The sequence below is a fragment of the Mya arenaria genome, chromosome 16 (genome assembly GCF_026914265.1).
Source record: "Mya arenaria isolate MELC-2E11 chromosome 16, ASM2691426v1".
NCBI classification, from domain to species: domain Eukaryota; kingdom Metazoa; phylum Mollusca; class Bivalvia; order Myida; family Myidae; genus Mya; species Mya arenaria.
In genome coordinates, this window is record NC_069137.1 from 6352812 (window position 1) to 6372354 (window position 19543).

The following is a 19543-nucleotide window of genomic DNA, read 5'->3' on the forward strand; positions in this document are numbered from 1 at the left end:
TAGATAAAAATGATGAGAAAGTGGAAAAGACCGTCATAAATACGTTACCAAATAGGATGTGGCCGTTATTCCTGAAAATAATTAGAACATAAGGATAGAAAAGTGAGATAGACTAGGACATATGGTCGGCATTAGTACGTTGTCGAAAAGGTTGTGACCACTAGTCATTTAAATAATGTAAGAAAGTATAGGATTTGACGATAGTTCAGGACATCAGCCTCATCATTTACGTGGCATTACCGAATATGCTCTAGCGAGTATGCCAGTTAAGTAATAGTAAGATGGCATGCATTAACTGTTTAATGATAAAGAATGGCGGAGTGTGAGTAGCGAACGAGCCCTTTTGAATCATAAAGAAATTACTTCAGGACATCTAACTGACTTAGAATACATCCTAATTGGCTGATACATTGTCAGCGCAAACTCTGACGCAGGGAGTGTGTATGGGATGAGTGGCAGTGGGCGGACCTTTAAACACCCGGGAAAGTTGAAATTATTATGATTAAGTCTAGTACTTTGTGACTGTCTGCAATTTTATTGGCTGAAAATGTAGGTTGTATTCCAATAACAGATATGAGATATTGCAGGATTGGGTGCCATCATGAACGCGTTATCGAATCTATTTACAGCAGTTATTTTAGGGAGGAAATGGAGATTGGTTAAAATTTATTATCATTTACGGCTGTTTTCATGGAATTAAAATGGTGGAGAGGCGCTTGTGGTAGGTATTCTAATTCAATGGAAACGGAAAGCACAAGGCTGCCTTTTTTCTCAGTAAGGACAAACAAGCCGCTTTACATACTCAAAGTAATAACACACATTATTGAGTTTCGCTGTAGTAAATTAAGAAATATTACACACCTCTGAGGGTCATATGTCATTATGATAAGGACAGGCCAGTCAGCCGCCGAAATTGTATAAGGAGTGATATTCATTATGCGACTTAAGTCATTCTTATGGTCATACATCATTGACTCCATTTACTGTACTCAAGTCATTTATTAATTACACGAAATCCGATTAGCTACACCAGTCTTAGATCCAAATAAGACCAATATTAAATACCAGCCATGGACCGAGGGGTAATATTGAATACCAGCCATGGACCGAGGGGTAATATTGAATACCAGCCATGGACCGAGGGGTAATATTGAATACCAGCCATGGACCGAGGGGTAATATTGAATACCAGCCATGGACCGAGGGGTAATATTAAATACCAGCCATGGACCGAGGGGTAATATTAAATACCAGCCATGGACCGAGGGGTAATATTGAATACCAGCCATGGACCGAGGGGTAATATTGAATACCAGCCATGGACCGAGAGGTAATATTAAATACCAGCCATGGACCGAGGGGTAATATTGAATACCAGCCATGGACCGAGGGGTAATATTGAATACCAGCCATGAACCGAGGGATTATCTTACTTTGTTCTGAGTAATGAATGAATAACTCTGTGAAGCTCGGGGTTCAGTTGACCCTGTAGCTCCCTGTGTAGATGCTGATGTTGCCGTGTAATCCGCCTACCACCCTGAGGCCTCCGCGCTGAAAATAACACATTTGTTTTAGGTTATAACAGGCAAAAGAAGTCCGCGATGATATAAGTGCTATATAATTAAATATTTCCAATTCATGGAATACCTTGAATAAATTTAGAGAATTTAAGGTCTTCAAAAAACCCAAACAATATAAGAATTGTTTATAAATACATTTGCAATGCTTTTCAACGACGTTCTGTCAGCATTGATGCAGTTGCTTCATAGTTAGATAGTACAATAAAGTAAATTATGATTGTGTTCTCTATATTATGTACGCATGTTTTTTTTTGTTTAGTTTATTTTGTATGTGTCATCTTTTCATTTGTGTACATCTCATCCTATGTGTATGTTCATGGCCAAAGGCTTATGTATTGCCGATATTGCCAATAAACTTGAAACTAAACAACAATCGAAAACAGAGCAGTTGTTAGCTAAATGTATTCTACACTGGAAGTAGTCCAAACCCTTTGACTTTAAATCTGTTCTCTAAAATGATTCCGATTTTGTTCAAAATAATAAAAGACAAAATTTTAACATCAACACACTTTTGCGATACATTACTATAGTTCGATGGGAGATGGCCGTTACTGACGTTGGTATAACCCGTTGCCTAATTTTAATTATTTGTCTCAAATTCTATGTAAACCTCTTCATGTTGGTTTGATTGTTACAGTGTATTTACATTCATGCAACAAAATAGTATTAAATAAATTAATAGTTCGATACTAGGGTGTCAAAACCTTACAGCTATCAACTAAAATGGCCATATGAAGAAACTGTGAAAGCAATATGCCGTTTGATGCTTATAAAATATAGAAAGCATACCTCTAAGTGGATGTGGTCTGTTTGGAAATAGTCCCTGATTACGGCGGAACTTCGGTTTTATATTTCCCGCCATATCAACTTGGTGTGGTGCCAAGGGAGGTAATCCCTGATAACCTGCAACAAAACTCATTGTATTATTTCCCTTTGTTTATAAGGTTCATTTTTGCGTTGATGTGGATCCTCTCGATAGGGTTCGGCGTAATAACTATCGTATCGGCATTACATTTAAAGTATCATTTTAGTTTTAATCTTCACACAGAATCGTTATGAAACAAATACTTTTTTAGTAAATGAAATTTTAGCATTTTAGTATTTTCAGATTTGGGCTGTTGGAAAGAGACGCAATGAATGCAGTCGAAAAAAGGAGGAAGGTCCCGATGGCTATGGAAACATAAGTAAAGTTATTCTCATAGTTCGTAAAGAAAACGGTGCGCCTATAATATCATTTTAAAGAAATAGGTTTTATAGAAATTTAAACACAATGAAAAATATATTTTTTTTTACTTTTTATCGATGATTATTTTATAAATAATAACCATGTCCGTAGGTCTATAATTGCTCGAGGCTTCTAAATATATCATATTATTTAATTTGCTCTCACTAACACTTCTCTTAATGTTATCACATATGCCCCTTGCATTCGAATCCGAGAAAAATGATAAAAATAGCACAAATACGCTTCCTTACTTACATATTCTAAGTAATTGTAAATGCTTGTTAGAATATACTGACAAAAATACTTGGTTAGATGTTACGCAGAACATTCTAATTATATTTAATCTTTTTAGTGGTCTACATTATCTTATGTAAACTACCAACTAACTTGGTCAGCCATTGTTTTTTTTTCAACTGCATCAACTGATTAAAATCAATAACAGCTGACTGCTTATTTACAGAAATAAATGTATTGCAGAACTTAAGAAGTACTGCCTTCTTATTGGACAAAAAAAGTTGACCACTTATTAAATATTATTCAGGGATTATATTTAAAAACAGTTATACAAGAAATATACAACGATTCAACTCCTATCTTTCAAAGTGTTAATGGTTCATTAACCTGAGCATTTTCAAATACACGCGCACGTGCATAGATACAATATTTGACAACAGGGAACATTTATCACATCGTTCAATAACAATTTCATTATATTTAACATAAATCATTAATTATCTATGAAGTTAACTTCGTATGCTTGGATCATGAAACCTGCATAAACTCTTCCCGGTAAAAATGCTGACACTTTAACGATCATCGCGGTTATTTAGAGCTGCACTCTCACAGATTGAACGTTTTGACAAGTTTTTGTATTTTTTTTTGTCTTGGAACGAGCCAATTTTTGCGAAAATCCATGGAAACTAGTTATATAAGACCAAACATTTGAACGCAGATTTTATTTTTTGCATTTTTCTAAAACCATTTGTAACGGTTTAAGCCACAAAACATTAATTTTCGAACTGAAATACGCAAATCAGCGCTCTAACCTTTTGTCATCAATCTTTGATCACTGGTTTGCAGATATGTACGCGAAATTTTGCTCTTTCCGAGACAAAAAAAAAGAAGTTGTAAAAACGTGAGTGCAGATTAAAAATTGACATGTCCTTAACTCTTTATGCTCTTGCAGGTATTTTTAGTACAAGCCTCGTTTTGATCAGATCTTAGCTGACGTCATCATCAAGTTAGCATAAATTAGCATATTCTATAATTATCTATGAATGATTGTATTGACAACCGCTCGACGCACATGGCAACCGGTGACGGTGCTTCTGTCCATTTGCGTTGCGAAGGTGTGCATTCATATTGACAAACTGAATTTTCGAGCTCGGATTTCATAGCCAATAGCAGACCAAAAGCAGACATGAACGCCAACTTCAATTTAAAGCTGCACTCTCAGAGATTGACCGTTAATGTTCTTGTCTTGAAATAAGCCAAATTTTGGGTGAATGTCTGAAAGCGGTGATTTAAGACTGCTGATAAAAGATCAGATCGCAGTTTTTAATATTTATGCTCGAAAATTGACGTTTTATGGCTATAAGCATAACTAACGTTTTAAGAAAAATGAAATTTTCGGCAGTTTTCCAAATAATTGAGATCTGTTCTATTATTATTTGTAAAAAATAAAAACATTGTCAAATAGGTCAATCTGTGAGAGGACAACGCACTGGTACCAACATCGGTCAGAGTCGATTAATAAACAGGTTACCTGGTCTAATTGATTAACATAATTAATAGGATTATCAGCTAATATTTCATAACTATTATAATATTACCAACGTTGTTAACGTCATCGTTACTCCTCACAAAGTTTATAAAACCCATTAAAATATATAAATATCACGCCTCCAACATAAATGACGCATCGCCATTGGTCCGTGGTGACCCCATAGTTCTCCATATTGGGTCATCAAATTTATATCGTACCAAAATGGCGTCCATTTTCCGATTCCGATGAATAAATGAAACATTTAAACATGTTAACAGATTGTCGACGTGATATATACGTTACGGGGTTAGTTGGTGACCCGATATGGGATATACGGGGCGCAGGGAACAACATTCGCTCTCACCCGATATGGTTTCCTTTGCCCCGTATATCCCATATCGGGTCACCTACTAACCCCGTAACTTAGAATATCTACTTAATAGTTAGATAACCTGAAAAAACAACAACATATTAATGACTAAAAAGGGGTCATTCGCTTCACTCACCCTGACTAAAAAGGGGTCATTCGCTTCACTCACCCTGACTAAAAAGGGGTCATTCGCTTCACTCACCCTGACTAAAAAGGGGTCATTCGCTTCACTCACCCTGACTAAAAAGGGGTCATTCGCTTCACTCACCCTGACTATAAAGGGGTCATTCGCTTCACTCACCCTGACTAAAAAGGGGTCATTCGCTTCACTCACCCTGACTAAAAAGGGGTCATTCGCTTCACTCACCCTGACTATAAAGGGGTCATTCGCTTCACTCACCCTGACTATAAAGGGGTCATTCGCTTCACTCACCCTGACTAAAAAGGGGTCATTCGCTTCACTCACCCCGCCTATTCTTTATCATTTAAATGTTACTTCATGTCCTCTAACTATTACGTAGAGGTATTTGAATGGGTTTTATCAACATGTCTTAACAATTTTAACACCCAGATCAATGTAAACTGCAAGTTCAACACCGACCTGTTAATGGTTATTCTCAAGCTAGATTGAATATGATAAAATATTCTCATTGCACTTAAAGCTGCACTCTCATAGATATACCATTTTTACAACTTTAAATTTTTGTTGTCATGGAAAGAGCAAATTTTTGCGTAAACATCTGCAAACCAATGATATAAGATTGCTGACAAAAGATCAGATCGTAGATTTGCATATTTCCATTCGAAAATTTATGTTTTATGAATTAAACCGTTACTAACAGTGTAAGAAAAATGCATAAAACAATATTTTTTGAACTTAAATATGTAAATCTGCGATGTATTTTTGTCAGCCGTCTTATATAACTGGTTTCCATGGATTTTCGCAAAAATTGGCTCGTTCCATGACAAAAAAATAAAAAAAAGTTGTCAAAACATTTAATCTGTGATAGTGCAGCTTTAAGCCAAAGTTATATGATGAAGTTAGCATTCATCAATACAGTCTTCCGACCATATGCATATCGGAAATAACATCTAGAAATTATATTTCAACCGCGACAAACCAAAACGTGTCTTACGGTTAATTTTACATCAGCGGCAATATTACTTATATATTATATATATTACTTATATATTACTTTAATATTATAGTTTCCAGTGACCAAACTTAAAGTTGCATCGCCCAAGTTGTGACGTATCATAAAGGACCATGGTATGTATTTCAGATACTGGTTTACGAGTTTGTTTATGAATAGCATACCAGATGTGATGCATAAAGGAAAACATACCAATAACAAATCAACGATCAGATACAGATTTGTTCTTATTGCGTCTGGTTTGTCTCAAGCTTAAAACGCAAATGCACTTACTTCTGGCTTCATTGATGTCAGCAAGTGTATCCGGGTCGATACCAGGCCGAGGCGTTGGTTCGGTCGGTGGTGCAGTCACCTTGGGTACGGGGGTGGTAGGACGTGACCGGCCCCTCTTCCCGGGGGCTGAGGTTGTTGTCGTTATAGGTGGCGGGGTGTATGAGGAAACTTCCGGGGTTGGTGTGGAGGGGTCCGGTTGAGGTGGTTGAGATGCCGGTTTCGATTTTGGGATATGAGCGTCTGGAGTAGGAGGATAGGGGTCAGGCTGGAATGCAGGATCCCCCGAAAAGTACGCCTCTGCCGGGGTTTGTGGACGTTTGTTAGGCCTTGGTCGACGTCTAGCGTGTCTAGGGGACGGCGCAGCTTCAGGGCCCCGATTGGGTACTTCCGAAATCCGTTCAGTGGGATTCGCCTCATTCGGATACTTTCCGACACCTGCTTCTGATATCGGCTCGTGCCTATGGCCGCCATGTGGACCACCTTCTGAATGTGGTTCGTGTCTTGGCCCGCCTACACCCGGTTCGACGTTTTGTTCCACACCCGGCTCGTTCGCGTGACCTGGTCCAAGCCGGTCCGGACCTTGACCTTCACCGGCGTTTCCAGCGTCTGGTCTCGAATCTGCTTGAAGCTTGACTGGTTTCCCTCCTCTATTCGAACGCGATATCACCTCCGGGGGTTTTGTTTGCTGTTTGTATTGTCCTTGACTTTGACTTGATGAAGGTTGTGCTTGATTCGTACCGCCAAGCTCGTTTTTGAACATCGACATAAAATCTACAAAAAAAAATGAATCTTTAACAAATTGCTAAACAGTTTATTCTTACACATATGTTTGTAACAAAGGTTAATTTTAAAACATCAAATACGCTGATTTGTTCCAGCTATTGGATATCCGTAAACAGGAAAAGTACATGTTTATATATATTACAATAATTTATATACATAAAACATAAATATTTGTATAACAATAAGCAATACACATGGAAATAAATTTGACGCCGTTAATGCACTTTTGTGTCCTCTTTTATTAGCTCACTAACAAGATGGATATTTTAATACCTCCTCAAATTAAGGAACAAGTTTTTTAAGTAAAAATTATTAAAGCATTTGTTGTGACACCTACCTTTAAACAACATAGTTTAGGACACCTTCCTTTAAACAACATAGTTTAGGACACCTTCCTTTAAACAACATAGTTTTGGACACCTTCCTTTAAACAACATAGTTTAGGGCACCTTCCTTTAAACAACATAGTTTATGACACCTTCCTTTAAACAACATAGTTTAGGACACCTTCCTTTAAACAACATAGTTTTGGACGCCTTCCTTTAAACAACATAGTTTTGGACACCTTCCTTTAAACAACATAGTTTTGGACACCTTCCTTTAAACAACATAGTTTAGGACACCTTCCTTTAAACAACATATTTTAAGACACCTTCCTTTAAACAACATAGTTTAGGACACCTTCCTTTAAACAACATATTTTAAGACACCTTCCTTTAAACAACATAGTTTAGGACACCTGCCTTTAAACAACATAGTTTAGGACACCTTCCTTTAAAACACATGTGTTAGGACACCTTCCTTTAAACAACATAATTTAGGACAACTTACTTTAAACAACATAGTTTAGGACACCTTCCTTTAAACAACATAGTTTAGGACACCTTCCTTTAAACAACATAAGTTATGACACCTTCCTTTAAAACACATGTGTTAGGACACCTACCTTTAAACAACGCTTTTTTGTCGACTCCTGCGGGCGCTTGGGCCTTGTCTGCAAGTAAACAAAAACTGCAATTATGGCTCGAAATAAAACAGACAATGGGACGATTGCTCAGAACTTTGTAAAAGTTAACATTGTTGTAAACGTCATCGTTGATAACTTTCAAATTGCTACCGCTCTGGACATTTAATTGATGCACTTGTGGTCTGCTGTATTCACTTGTGATCTACTGTGTTTATGACAAGATTAAATACTGTCCCGGCTGCACTTGTTTATGAATAACTATGTGCGCACATCATTAATTATTTTACGTTTAAAGCTGCACTCTCACAGATTTACCATTTTTACAACTTTTTTTATTTTTTTGTCTTTGAAAGAGCAAATTTTTGCGTAAATATCTACAACCCAATGATGTAAGATTGTTGACAAAAAATCAGATCGTAGATTTTCATATTTCCATTTGAAAATTAATGTTTTATAGCTTAAACCGTTAACGAATAAAACAAATGCATGAAACATTAAGTTTTAAACTTAAATATAAAAATCTGCGATCTAATATTTTGTCAGCAGTCTTATATAACTGGTTTCCATGGATTGTCGCAAAAATTGGCTCGTGCCAAGACAAAAAATAAAAAAAAGTTGTTAAAACGTTTAATCTGTGAGAGTGCAGCTTTAAAAAGTATTCAACCAGGTCGTTTATCACATTGTTGGCTTTAACTAAGTTCTGAAAAATCGGCTCGAGTCATCAGTAAACACATCGTCGGATACCCCGGCTACACACTGCGCTATGCTTCGTTGTGTATGTATGGGGTGTAACGGAAGAAAGTCCCGTGGTTGCCGACGATGCAGTAAACATGAAGTAAGTTAATGTTCTGTTGATGATGTCATAAGGTAAGTTGATGACGTATCTGTTACGTCATAGTACGTCACCAGTAAAAAAAAACCAGTCGGAACAACTAAATGTAACGTTGTACGATGCAATGAAGGTTTTTGATATTGTTTGTTTTTAACTGTTTCATTCCGACAGTACCAGGCCATTATCATCATATCATACTTAAACTTGTCGACCACTGCAAAACTTTGTACGCAAAAGTATCTAACACAGTATTACGATTAATACATCTAATTAAGATTTGATATGTAACTAAACGTAAACTATGTGTACAACCTTAACATTCGTCCCGCAAGCACGTCATATTTATTATGGCCTAAAAATCGATACTTACCAACATTTCCAAGTTTCGGTGGCATTTGACCTTGAGATTGAAGAATTCTGTCTCGGATATCAAACATGGGCTTGACGGCCGCGTTCGGGTTGGGGATAACTGGTTTCAGTTGAAAACTTGGCCCTAGTCGTGTCACAACTTCTTTATTGGTCTGTCCATTTCCTGGAGTAAACATGGCGATAATGTGTGCTGTCACATGTGTTTAATTGTCTACCTGAGGCGCGTCGTTACTCACTTAATACCCACTGACCCCAATTTAAACTGACCCTCGAAACTTATTAAGTGTCTTATAACGTGATTAAGCTAGACCCAATATTTTTGTCTTTCAATGTTTTGCGTTTTATATAATCCTTTAAATGTTTAATACTTAAGATAGGAATTATCGTTACGATCACAATAAACCATTTTTAATTTATGAAAATCACTATAGGTATGCATTTTGGCTAATTGAAATAGGCAACTTAACTTAAAGAAGTTTCGAGAAATTGGGACCAGCAGATAATTATATAAAACCGCTTAAGTTTTCGATTTTGCCAAAGTTATCTAACACGTTAATTGATTGGTCAATATTTACCCTAATATAACTTCTAACCAATCACATCGTTTACATGAGTCAACAAGCCAAACACAGATAACCACTAAAACAAATTAAGTTTCATTGAATTGGCTGCTGGTTGTTTCTGTGGTTTGGGTAGAAGTAAGTCAAAATGTTTATTGATGATTGCTCAATAACTACCATAGCCCAATTATCTTACTTTTAATTGCAAACTTATCCAGTCTCATATGACTGGATGCAGCCGATTGTCTTAAGTAAGCATGGCGAGAAATTATGTTGCTCCGTATGACAGGTTCAGCTGTAATTGCTTGCCCGAAACAGGTCGACATGCTATATTATTGTGCTCGTTTCCGTATTTTGGCGACAACTAATATTGCTGGGTTTAACATATATCAGTTTAATTGTTTACCAAAGGTACATCGTCTTCGTATTGTTACTATGCAGCCACATGAATTAACTTGGAATATGTTTGTGTTTGGTAAAAGACAACCTAGATGATCATCGATTCGTCAATGTTTATACAGAAAATAAAATTATCAAAAAAATTGTTCAAATTTGCCGTTATTAGCCTAAAAATAACATGCGGACAACCTATCGAAATATTACGCGATTGTGTTCTGTTGGTTTCCTTAAATACTTTTGAACAAGATTCTCATATATTGAGGTATACGTATACACAAGCTTTAAAAACAAAACATAAGCGTTAAATTGCTATCTGGAATACTATATGTTATGATAATTTATTTATGGTCATAATGTTATGCATTTCAATTGTCAATTAATTGTACTCAATACAAAGTAATACTATTTCCCTTACTCAAAATCAGTATTGTTGGAGGGGCTGCTGTCGTGGTCTGTGGTGTGTTACCGAAACGTTCTTGAAACCAGGAGTCGAACATCGTGATGAATCGTGCTGAAATAGATTGTCATTTGTTTGATTTGAGTTTATTAAGGTCTGCCTGCGCCCATTGGCTGCATTTGGCTGGACACCGCCGTGACTGCATTATGGCTTGACCCCGCCGTGACGCCATCACGACTTAAATTATGTTTAAATGCCATATTAAAAGTGACATGAGATAGAAGTGACAGCAATTCGCAGTCAAATCCAAACATTTGAATATTTGAAGAAACAGAGTGAGATACAAGAGATCGGGTTGCGTTTTCCTAGCTCTTTGCGAAGAGACCTTGGTTGTTATAGGACCTTATTATTTATTCCCAGATCATATTCTTCACAGGTCTGGGAAAAATAGGATCCTATTCTTCACAGCTTCAAACTGTGACATATATGATTGATCAAAATGGTTGTAAGCAAGATAATCATATTCTTCACAGATTTTGTCGATGACATTGCTGTTTGAATAATTTGATATTAAAAATGTAATAATAAAAATAAATAAAAAATAATGAAAATAAAATAACAATTATAATAATAATAATAATAATAATAATAATAATAATAATAATAATAATAATAATAATAATAATAATAATAGTAATGATAATAATAATAATAATAATAGCATGATAAAAGTAATAATAATAATAATAATAATAATAATAATAATAATAATAGCATTAATAATAGCATGATAAAAGTAACAATAATAATAATAATAATAATAATAATAATAATAATAATAATAATAATAATAATAGTAATAATAATAATAATAGTAATAACGGTAATAATAATAATAATAATAATAATAATAATAATAATAATAATAGTAAGAATAATAATAATAATAATAATAATAGTAATAATAATAATAATAATAATAGTAATAATGATAATAATAATAATAATAGTAATAATAATAATAATAATAATAATAATAATAATAATAATAATAATAATAATAATAGAAATAATAATAATAATAATAATAATAATAATAATAATAATAATAATAATAATAATAATAATAATAAGGAGATGAAGAAGAAAAGGAAGAAGAAGAAGAAGTAATACTTTTCCAGTACATCTGTCTATGAAAACACAACTCACGATATCAAACACAATGCCATCTACCTTTACTAGGAATAAACTATTACGGTGCCAACAAGAACCATTACTTTACCTACTTGTACCACCAATACCCGTACAGCAACAATATAAAAATAACTATATCTACAACAACCACCACTGCGCCTACAACTGCAGCCAAGTTACTGCAACAACAACAACAGAAATCAACGATTCTTCATAAAATAGCAATCTGTGACAAATGTGACTCTGTTGTAAAATTTACTTTTTATTTATCAATTATGCAATTTTTGACCTGTGAGGATTGTGATTTCATGGTACATAATAAACCGGCATCGATCACAAATTTCCCAGGAGCTGTGACATATATGTTCGAAATGTGTGACAAATGAGATCTTATTTTTCCCAGCTGTGAAGAATAGGATCCTATTTTTCCCAGGTGGAAAGAATATGATCTGGGGAAAATAAGGTCTTACAAAGCACCGATACACGGTATAACATTTTCCTGAATACACCACTTTTTCAAGCGCTACCCTTTAAATGCCGAGCGCCAGGCAAGAGAGCTACTTGTACCAACTTTTAAATTCTTTCGGTATGACGCGGCCCGGGATTGAACTCACGACCTCCCGCTCCGTAGGCGGACGCCTAAACCACTAGGCCACGGAGACATTAAAAAGAAATAGCCAAAGTAATACATAGCGTTTAAAAGACACATTGTGATGAAGCAGGCAACAATGAATGTCCATGTTTATACATAGGGCTATGCACCAGTCAAATGTAACCACGCCCTCCCCACAAGGTCCGGGGGTATACCGGGGAAAGTCGGCGAAAATGGACCGTCTTTTTATTTCCTGGTGGCCCCGCAGCGCCGGGTGACTGCGGTGGTTTTGTCTTCGCCCCAAATTTAGCGGGAATGGGCCTTATCTAGAATCCCTGGAGTGCGGGGCGCATTTGGCGGGGATTTTACCATCATACAAGATTTTTACCCGGGCCTGGTTGTACCAAAAGTCAAAGTCCCTGCTATTCCCCCGGACTGGGGGGGGGAGGGCGTGGTTATTATTTACTGGTGCATAATATGATATTCATTGTGATGATTCGAATAACAACAAATATTATACATTACATGTGTCCCTTCTTCGTATATATGAAGTCGATCGTATTGTAGTTTATTTTGATAAGAATACACTGTTATGACGTCAGCGGTCCATATCATATTTAAGCCGGTCCGGACCTCGCCAAAATGTAATATGGATCGCTGACGTTATACAACTGGAAAGTTTAGTTTGCCCATTTTTACAACGGCGAAAATTTGTAAACATTATTAGCTTTGTTAAAAAAACACATATATAGTGCTTTAAAAATATTGAACGGTAATACAAATTGTTCTGTATAACATATGAAATATTAACAGACAATTTCGGGCCATATGGCATATAAGTACCGGCCAGTCAGCCCCCGAAGATGAATTGACCACGGCTAACGCCTCGGTCAGTATTGACTTCGGTGGCTGATTGGCCGGTCCTTATAATGGCATATAACCCTCAGTGGTGTGTAATATTTCTTAAATATTCATACTGATTAATGCCGCCATATGAAACATATTGTAATGACTCGAATAACAATTAATATTTCATATTGATCAAAAACGTTTTAAGGGATACATTTTGATGAATCGAGTTTTTATTTTAATAATATAAGACATCAAAATCAAAGTCACTACACGAAAATGATTAAACTGGAAGGGTATTTTTAATGGTTCTACGTACCTTCTACCACATCATTATTTCCATTTGCAGGTGGTGCTGGTGTAGTTGCTTGTTGCTGATGCTGTTGCTGCTGCTCATATACTTGTTGTCGATGAGGTTTGCCGCTTTGTTGCACTTCTTGGTACGGCGGTTTTGATTGGCTAACAGGTGATGGAATATAAGGCTGATTGTGTGAATTTAGCGCATGCGCTTGAGGTCCAACTTCCGGTTCATGTGGATGAGGTGCAACGCCATGTCCGTGCGCATGCGCATGCGTTTGTTCCGAATGATTTTCAGAAGTTGGATTTGTTTTCGCGGATTTTTGTGTATCAACCATCGGCTCTGAGTATATACTAAATGGATGGGGACTATTCGGGGCCGGGACATTTGGTTCTGCGATTACACCCGGCTGTTTTGGCTGTTGAGGTTGTTGTTGTTGTTTAAGGTCTTGCTTTTTTGTATGTGACGAGAAATGACTGGGGAATCTGTTTCTAGATTCTGCTTGGCTCACTCGTTGTAGCGTATTCTGCAAGAAACAGAGTTGGGCGACATTATAATTTCTCAAACAAAATGTAACACTAGTTTTATTTCAATTGCGAATAAGAGAAATATTTGTTTTGTAAACTACATGCATATGTTTTCTATTATTTTCGATTTATTAAAACATTTTTGCATTTCCGAAGTGATATCTTCCTGGATCCAATATATAAAATATTAGATGCGTACCTTCTCTTCCATCCATTGAAATCGTGAACCGGCCTCAAATAATTACTACTTATGATCGTTAAGAATTAATGTTTTATAATTAAACTGACGTGACGTCACAATCAATTTCCTCCGCCATTTGAACACCCGCAATAAGCTTATTCATTGAGTAATATATACAGTAGTTCACCTTCAAATATGTCCTATTACAGACGTAAGAAGCCGTTTCACCAATTGTGTCAACTTTTACTGACCGCCCCTACACAGTACTTTCGCCATGTATTGATTTAGTTATGTATGGTATGTCTGTGTTTTTGTACGTTTTGTACTTCTAATTCAGTGTTGTTCCGAGCCTGGTATTGAGTGTCTATAACTGATATTGACCCTCTAGTTTGCATTGTACGTTTATCTGACACACTGCAACTTACCTCGAGTCGAGCAGGTTTAGAAGTAAAGCCCCGTAACTCAGTCTGTTTCTGCACAAGGACGGACTTCGGAGGCATGGAGTAATGGCTACTTCCGGTCCTAGATCCGGTCGTAAAGAGGGACGATGGTGGTGGTGGTCGAGATCTGGCGGCTGTTAATTGAGAACAACATTGACACAAGTAACAATAATAAATGGTAATCAATTCAAGCAGAGGACATTTTGCAAATTTCAATATAAGAAAATATGAATTAATTTGCAGACAGGCATTGTTAAAGATGCACTTGCATTTTTAGAAGCATTTTATACATTCAATATATGTCACTTGATGGTTTGTTTGTTAACAAAAGACTTAACTAAATCAGTTGTTGAGTAGCCAAATTGAAATATGTGACATAAATAGGTCTTATTGAAGTTCACTCATGTTACTAAATATTTTGGCACAAGATACTGATAATTTTGGCACATGTTACTGATTATTCTGGCACATGTAAATGATTATTTTGAAACATGTTACTGATTATGTTGGCACATGCTACTGATAATGTTGGCAAACGTTACTGCTAATGATTATTTTGGCGCATGTAACTGATTATTTTGGCGCATGTTACTGATCATTTTGGCGCATGTTACTAATCATTTTGGCGCATGTTACTGATTATTTTGGCGCATGTTACTGATCATTTTGGCACATGTTACTGATAATTTTGGCACATGTTACTGATCATTTTGGCAACTGTTACTGATTATGTTGGCACATGTTACTGATAATTTGGGCACATATTACTGTTAATGATTATATTGCCGCATGTTACTGCTTATTTTGGCGCATGTTACTAATCATTTTGGCGCATGTTACTGATTATTTTGGCGCATGTTACTGATAATTTTGACACATGTTACTGATAATTTTGACACAAGTTACTGATAATTTTGGCACATGTTACTGATAATTTTGACACATGTTACTGATAATTTTGACACAAGTTACTAATAATTTTGACACAAGTTACTGATAACTTTGACACATGTTACTGATACTTTTGGCACATGTTACTGATCATTTTGGCACATGTTGCTGATTATTTTGGCACATGTTACTGATAGTTTTGGCACATACTACTGATTATTTTGGCACATGTTACTGATAGTTTTGGCACTTGTTACTGATAGTTTTGGCACATGCTACTGATTATTTTGGCACTTGTTACTGATTATTTGTCTCTGTTACCTGATATCTTTTCTTCTGAAGGTGGTTTCGGTGGATGCCAATGACCTTTGTTTCCATGTGGGACTGCTGGGTCGTTGCCATGGTAAAGGTCAGCTCGCCGGAAACGGTGTTTACGTATCTTTGGTAGTTGTGAAATTAGCAATTCGACACCATTATCAAGAACTGGGTGTACCGGTAGAGACGGTCTTCTTCTTTGTTTGGGAATGAAGCTGTTCGCTGCAAATGTCAACGCAATAAAATACCTTAACCAGGGTTGTAAACCCGAACTAATTAAATTGAAAAAAAGATATATTTGTTTAGCCAAATATCTAGGTGAAAGAAGGGAGAGCATGATCTAGTTCTAGATAGTTCTGATTCCCACCAAACAGGTTGTAGGTTAAAAACTGCACTCTCACAGTTTTGCCATTTTGACAACCTTTTTATTTTTTTACTTAGAATGAGCCATTTCTTTGCGTAAATGACTTAAAACAATTGATACAGGACTGCTGACAAAATATCAGATCACAGTTTGTCATATTTACGTTCAAAAATTGATGTATTATGGCTAAAAGCGTTACTCACGCTTTAAGAAAAATAATATTTTCGGCAGTTTTACAAACAATTGAGATATGTTCTATTTTGAGTTATCTTATATCACAATATTGAAGGCATTGATACCAAAATAAGTTGATTCTGAGACAAAAGCTAAGAAAAGGTTAAAACTGTCAATCTTTGAGAGTTCAGCTTTAAACCCCAGCATTGGTAGTTACTCTTTGTCTCTCAAAATATACGATAGTACTGATTTCTAGCAAGGACACGGACAAACATGTAATATAGAGTTGGCCGTATGGATATTGCTGCCTGTTTAGCGCCGAGGTCTCGGAACAAAATGTACCGGATTAAGTACTAAGTCCTAAATAGATGGACAAAGCGTAGTTATATAGACGTTCACACATATCAGCCCTTGTAAGGTACTTTCCCATGGCGCCCATTATAATAATATAATATATAATAATATAATATATAATAATATAATATATAATAATATAATATAATACAATAATATAATAATATAAAAATGGACAAAGCGTAGTTATATAGACGTTCACACATATCAGCCCTTGTAAGGTACTTTCCCATGGCGCCCATTATAATAATATAATATATAATAATATAATATATAATAATATAATATAATACAATTATATAATAATATAAAAATGGACAAAGCGTAGTTATATAGACGTTCACACATATCAGCCCTTGTAAGGTACTTTCCCATGGCGCCCATTATAATAATATAATATATAATAATATAATATATAATAATATAATATAATACAATTATATAATAATATAAAAATGGACAAAGCGTAGTTATATAGACGTTCACACATATCAGCCCTTGTAAGGTACTTTCCCATGGCGCCCATTATAATAATATAATATATAATAATATTATATATAATAATATAATATAATACAATTATATAATAATATAAAAATGGACAAAGCGTAGTTATATAGACGTTCACACATATCAGCCCTTGTAAGGTACTTTCCCATGGCGCCCATTATAATAATATAATATATAATAATATAATATATAATAATATAATATATAATAATATAATATAATACAATAATATAATAATATAAAAATGGACAAAGCGTAGTTATATAGACGTTCACACATATCAGCCCTTGTAAGGTACTTTCCCATGGCGCCCATTATAATAATATAATATATAATAATATAATATATAATAATATAATATAATACAATTATATAATAATATAAAAATGGACAAAGCGTAGTTATATAGACGTTCACACATATCAGCCCTTGTAAGGTACTTTCCCATGGCGCCCATTATAATAATATAATATATAATAATATAATATATAATAATATAATATAATACAATTATATAATAATATAAAAATGGACAAAGCGTAGTTATATAGACGTTCACACATATCAGCCCTTGTAAGGTACTTTCCCATGGCGCCCATTATAATAATATAATATATAATAATATTATATATAATAATATAATATAATACAATTATATAATAATATAAAAATGGACAAAGCGTAGTTATATAGACGTTCACACATATCAGCCCTTGTAAGGTACTTTCCCATGGCGCCCATTATAATAATATAATATATAATAATATAATATATAATAATATAATATAATACAATTATATAATAATATAAAAATGGACAAAGCGTAGTTATATAGACGTTCACACATATCAGCCCTTGTAAGGTACTTTCCCATGGCGCCCATTATAATAATATAATATATAATAATATAATATATAATAATATAATATAATACAATTATATAATAATATAAAAATGGACAAAGCGTAGTTATATAGACGTTCACACATATCAGCCCTTGTAAGGTACTTTCCCATGGCGCCCATTATAATAATATAATATATAATAATATAATATATAATAATATAATATAATACAATTATATAATAATATAAAAATGGACAAAGCGTAGTTATATAGACGTTCACACATATCAGCCCTTGTAAGGTACTTTCCCATGGCGCCCATTATAATAATATAATATATAATAATATAATATATAATAATATAATATAATACAATTATATAATAATATAAAAATGGACAAAGCGTAGTTATATAGACGTTCACACATATCAGCCCTTGTAAGGTACTTTCCCATGGCGCCCATTATAATAATATAATATATAATAATAAAATATATAATAATATAATATAATACAATTATATAATAATATAAAAATGGACAAAGCGTAGTTATATAGACGTTCACACATATCAGCCCTTGTAAGGTACTTTCCCATGGCGCCCATTATGAAGATATACACACTACTGCCCTACTAACCCTTACTAACCTTAACCAACAAGCGCTAACAAATATATAGGTTATATCTCCTATAAGGAATGAAGGAGTAAGTACCCTGTATATACCAGATTGTGTGTGCGGTTCAATCCCTGCTCGGGACATGTACTCTTTCATTACCTATCAGTTTTTTCGATAAATTAAAATAAATAAGAACAAAAATGTTGGCTACTATAAGCATAGAAATGTCACAAAAAGCGCTTTATAGATTTGCGAGTTTGCGGGATTGGACAACCCTTAGTTACAACGATTGTGAAGAAAGTTACGATAACATATACTAAGTCACTATAGTTGGCACCATGTTGCGCAAATGTGTGGTCTTGTGTTGTGGTGACACTGAGTAGCCGGAGAAAATCCACTAACCAAACTCACAAGCGTTCAGGCCGAGAATTGAACCTGGGTCGCCTTTGTGAGAAGCGAGTTCGCTAATCACTGCGCTTACCGATAACCCTTGTGCGTGAAAGAGCTGTGGCACATGTTGACTAATTCATGTTTGCTACGTCATCAATTTATGTGCACACAATTTGCACAAGTATTAAGGGTCTGGTAGATCTTGTTGATTAATGTCAACTAAATGACCCATTGAACATGTATTCTTATTTTTGTGTATGAGTTCACGTGTTGAAATAGTTTACAACCTGATACTACAATAAGCTTATGTGTTATTTATTGTATGCTT

The 19543-nt window shown here is 34.9% G+C and overlaps 1 protein-coding gene across 1 annotated transcript in view; it reads right to left on the bottom strand.

The window, feature by feature from the left end:
- The window catches only part of LOC128222558 (trithorax group protein osa-like), a 63641-nt gene that overhangs the window by 4114 nt on the left and 39984 nt on the right, over positions 1 to 19543 (bottom strand). The window contains exons 5-13 of the mRNA XM_052931627.1: positions 15968 to 16183; positions 14741 to 14889; positions 13629 to 14133; positions 10693 to 10788; positions 9320 to 9481; positions 8097 to 8144; positions 6368 to 7138; positions 2370 to 2483; positions 1434 to 1551 (exon numbers count right to left, since the gene is read on the bottom strand). Of these exons, the coding sequence (XP_052787587.1) occupies positions 1434 to 1551; positions 2370 to 2483; positions 6368 to 7138; positions 8097 to 8144; positions 9320 to 9481; positions 10693 to 10788; positions 13629 to 14133; positions 14741 to 14889; positions 15968 to 16183 (2179 nt within the window). The remainder of the gene's footprint in view (positions 1 to 1433; positions 1552 to 2369; positions 2484 to 6367; positions 7139 to 8096; positions 8145 to 9319; positions 9482 to 10692; positions 10789 to 13628; positions 14134 to 14740; positions 14890 to 15967; positions 16184 to 19543) is intronic.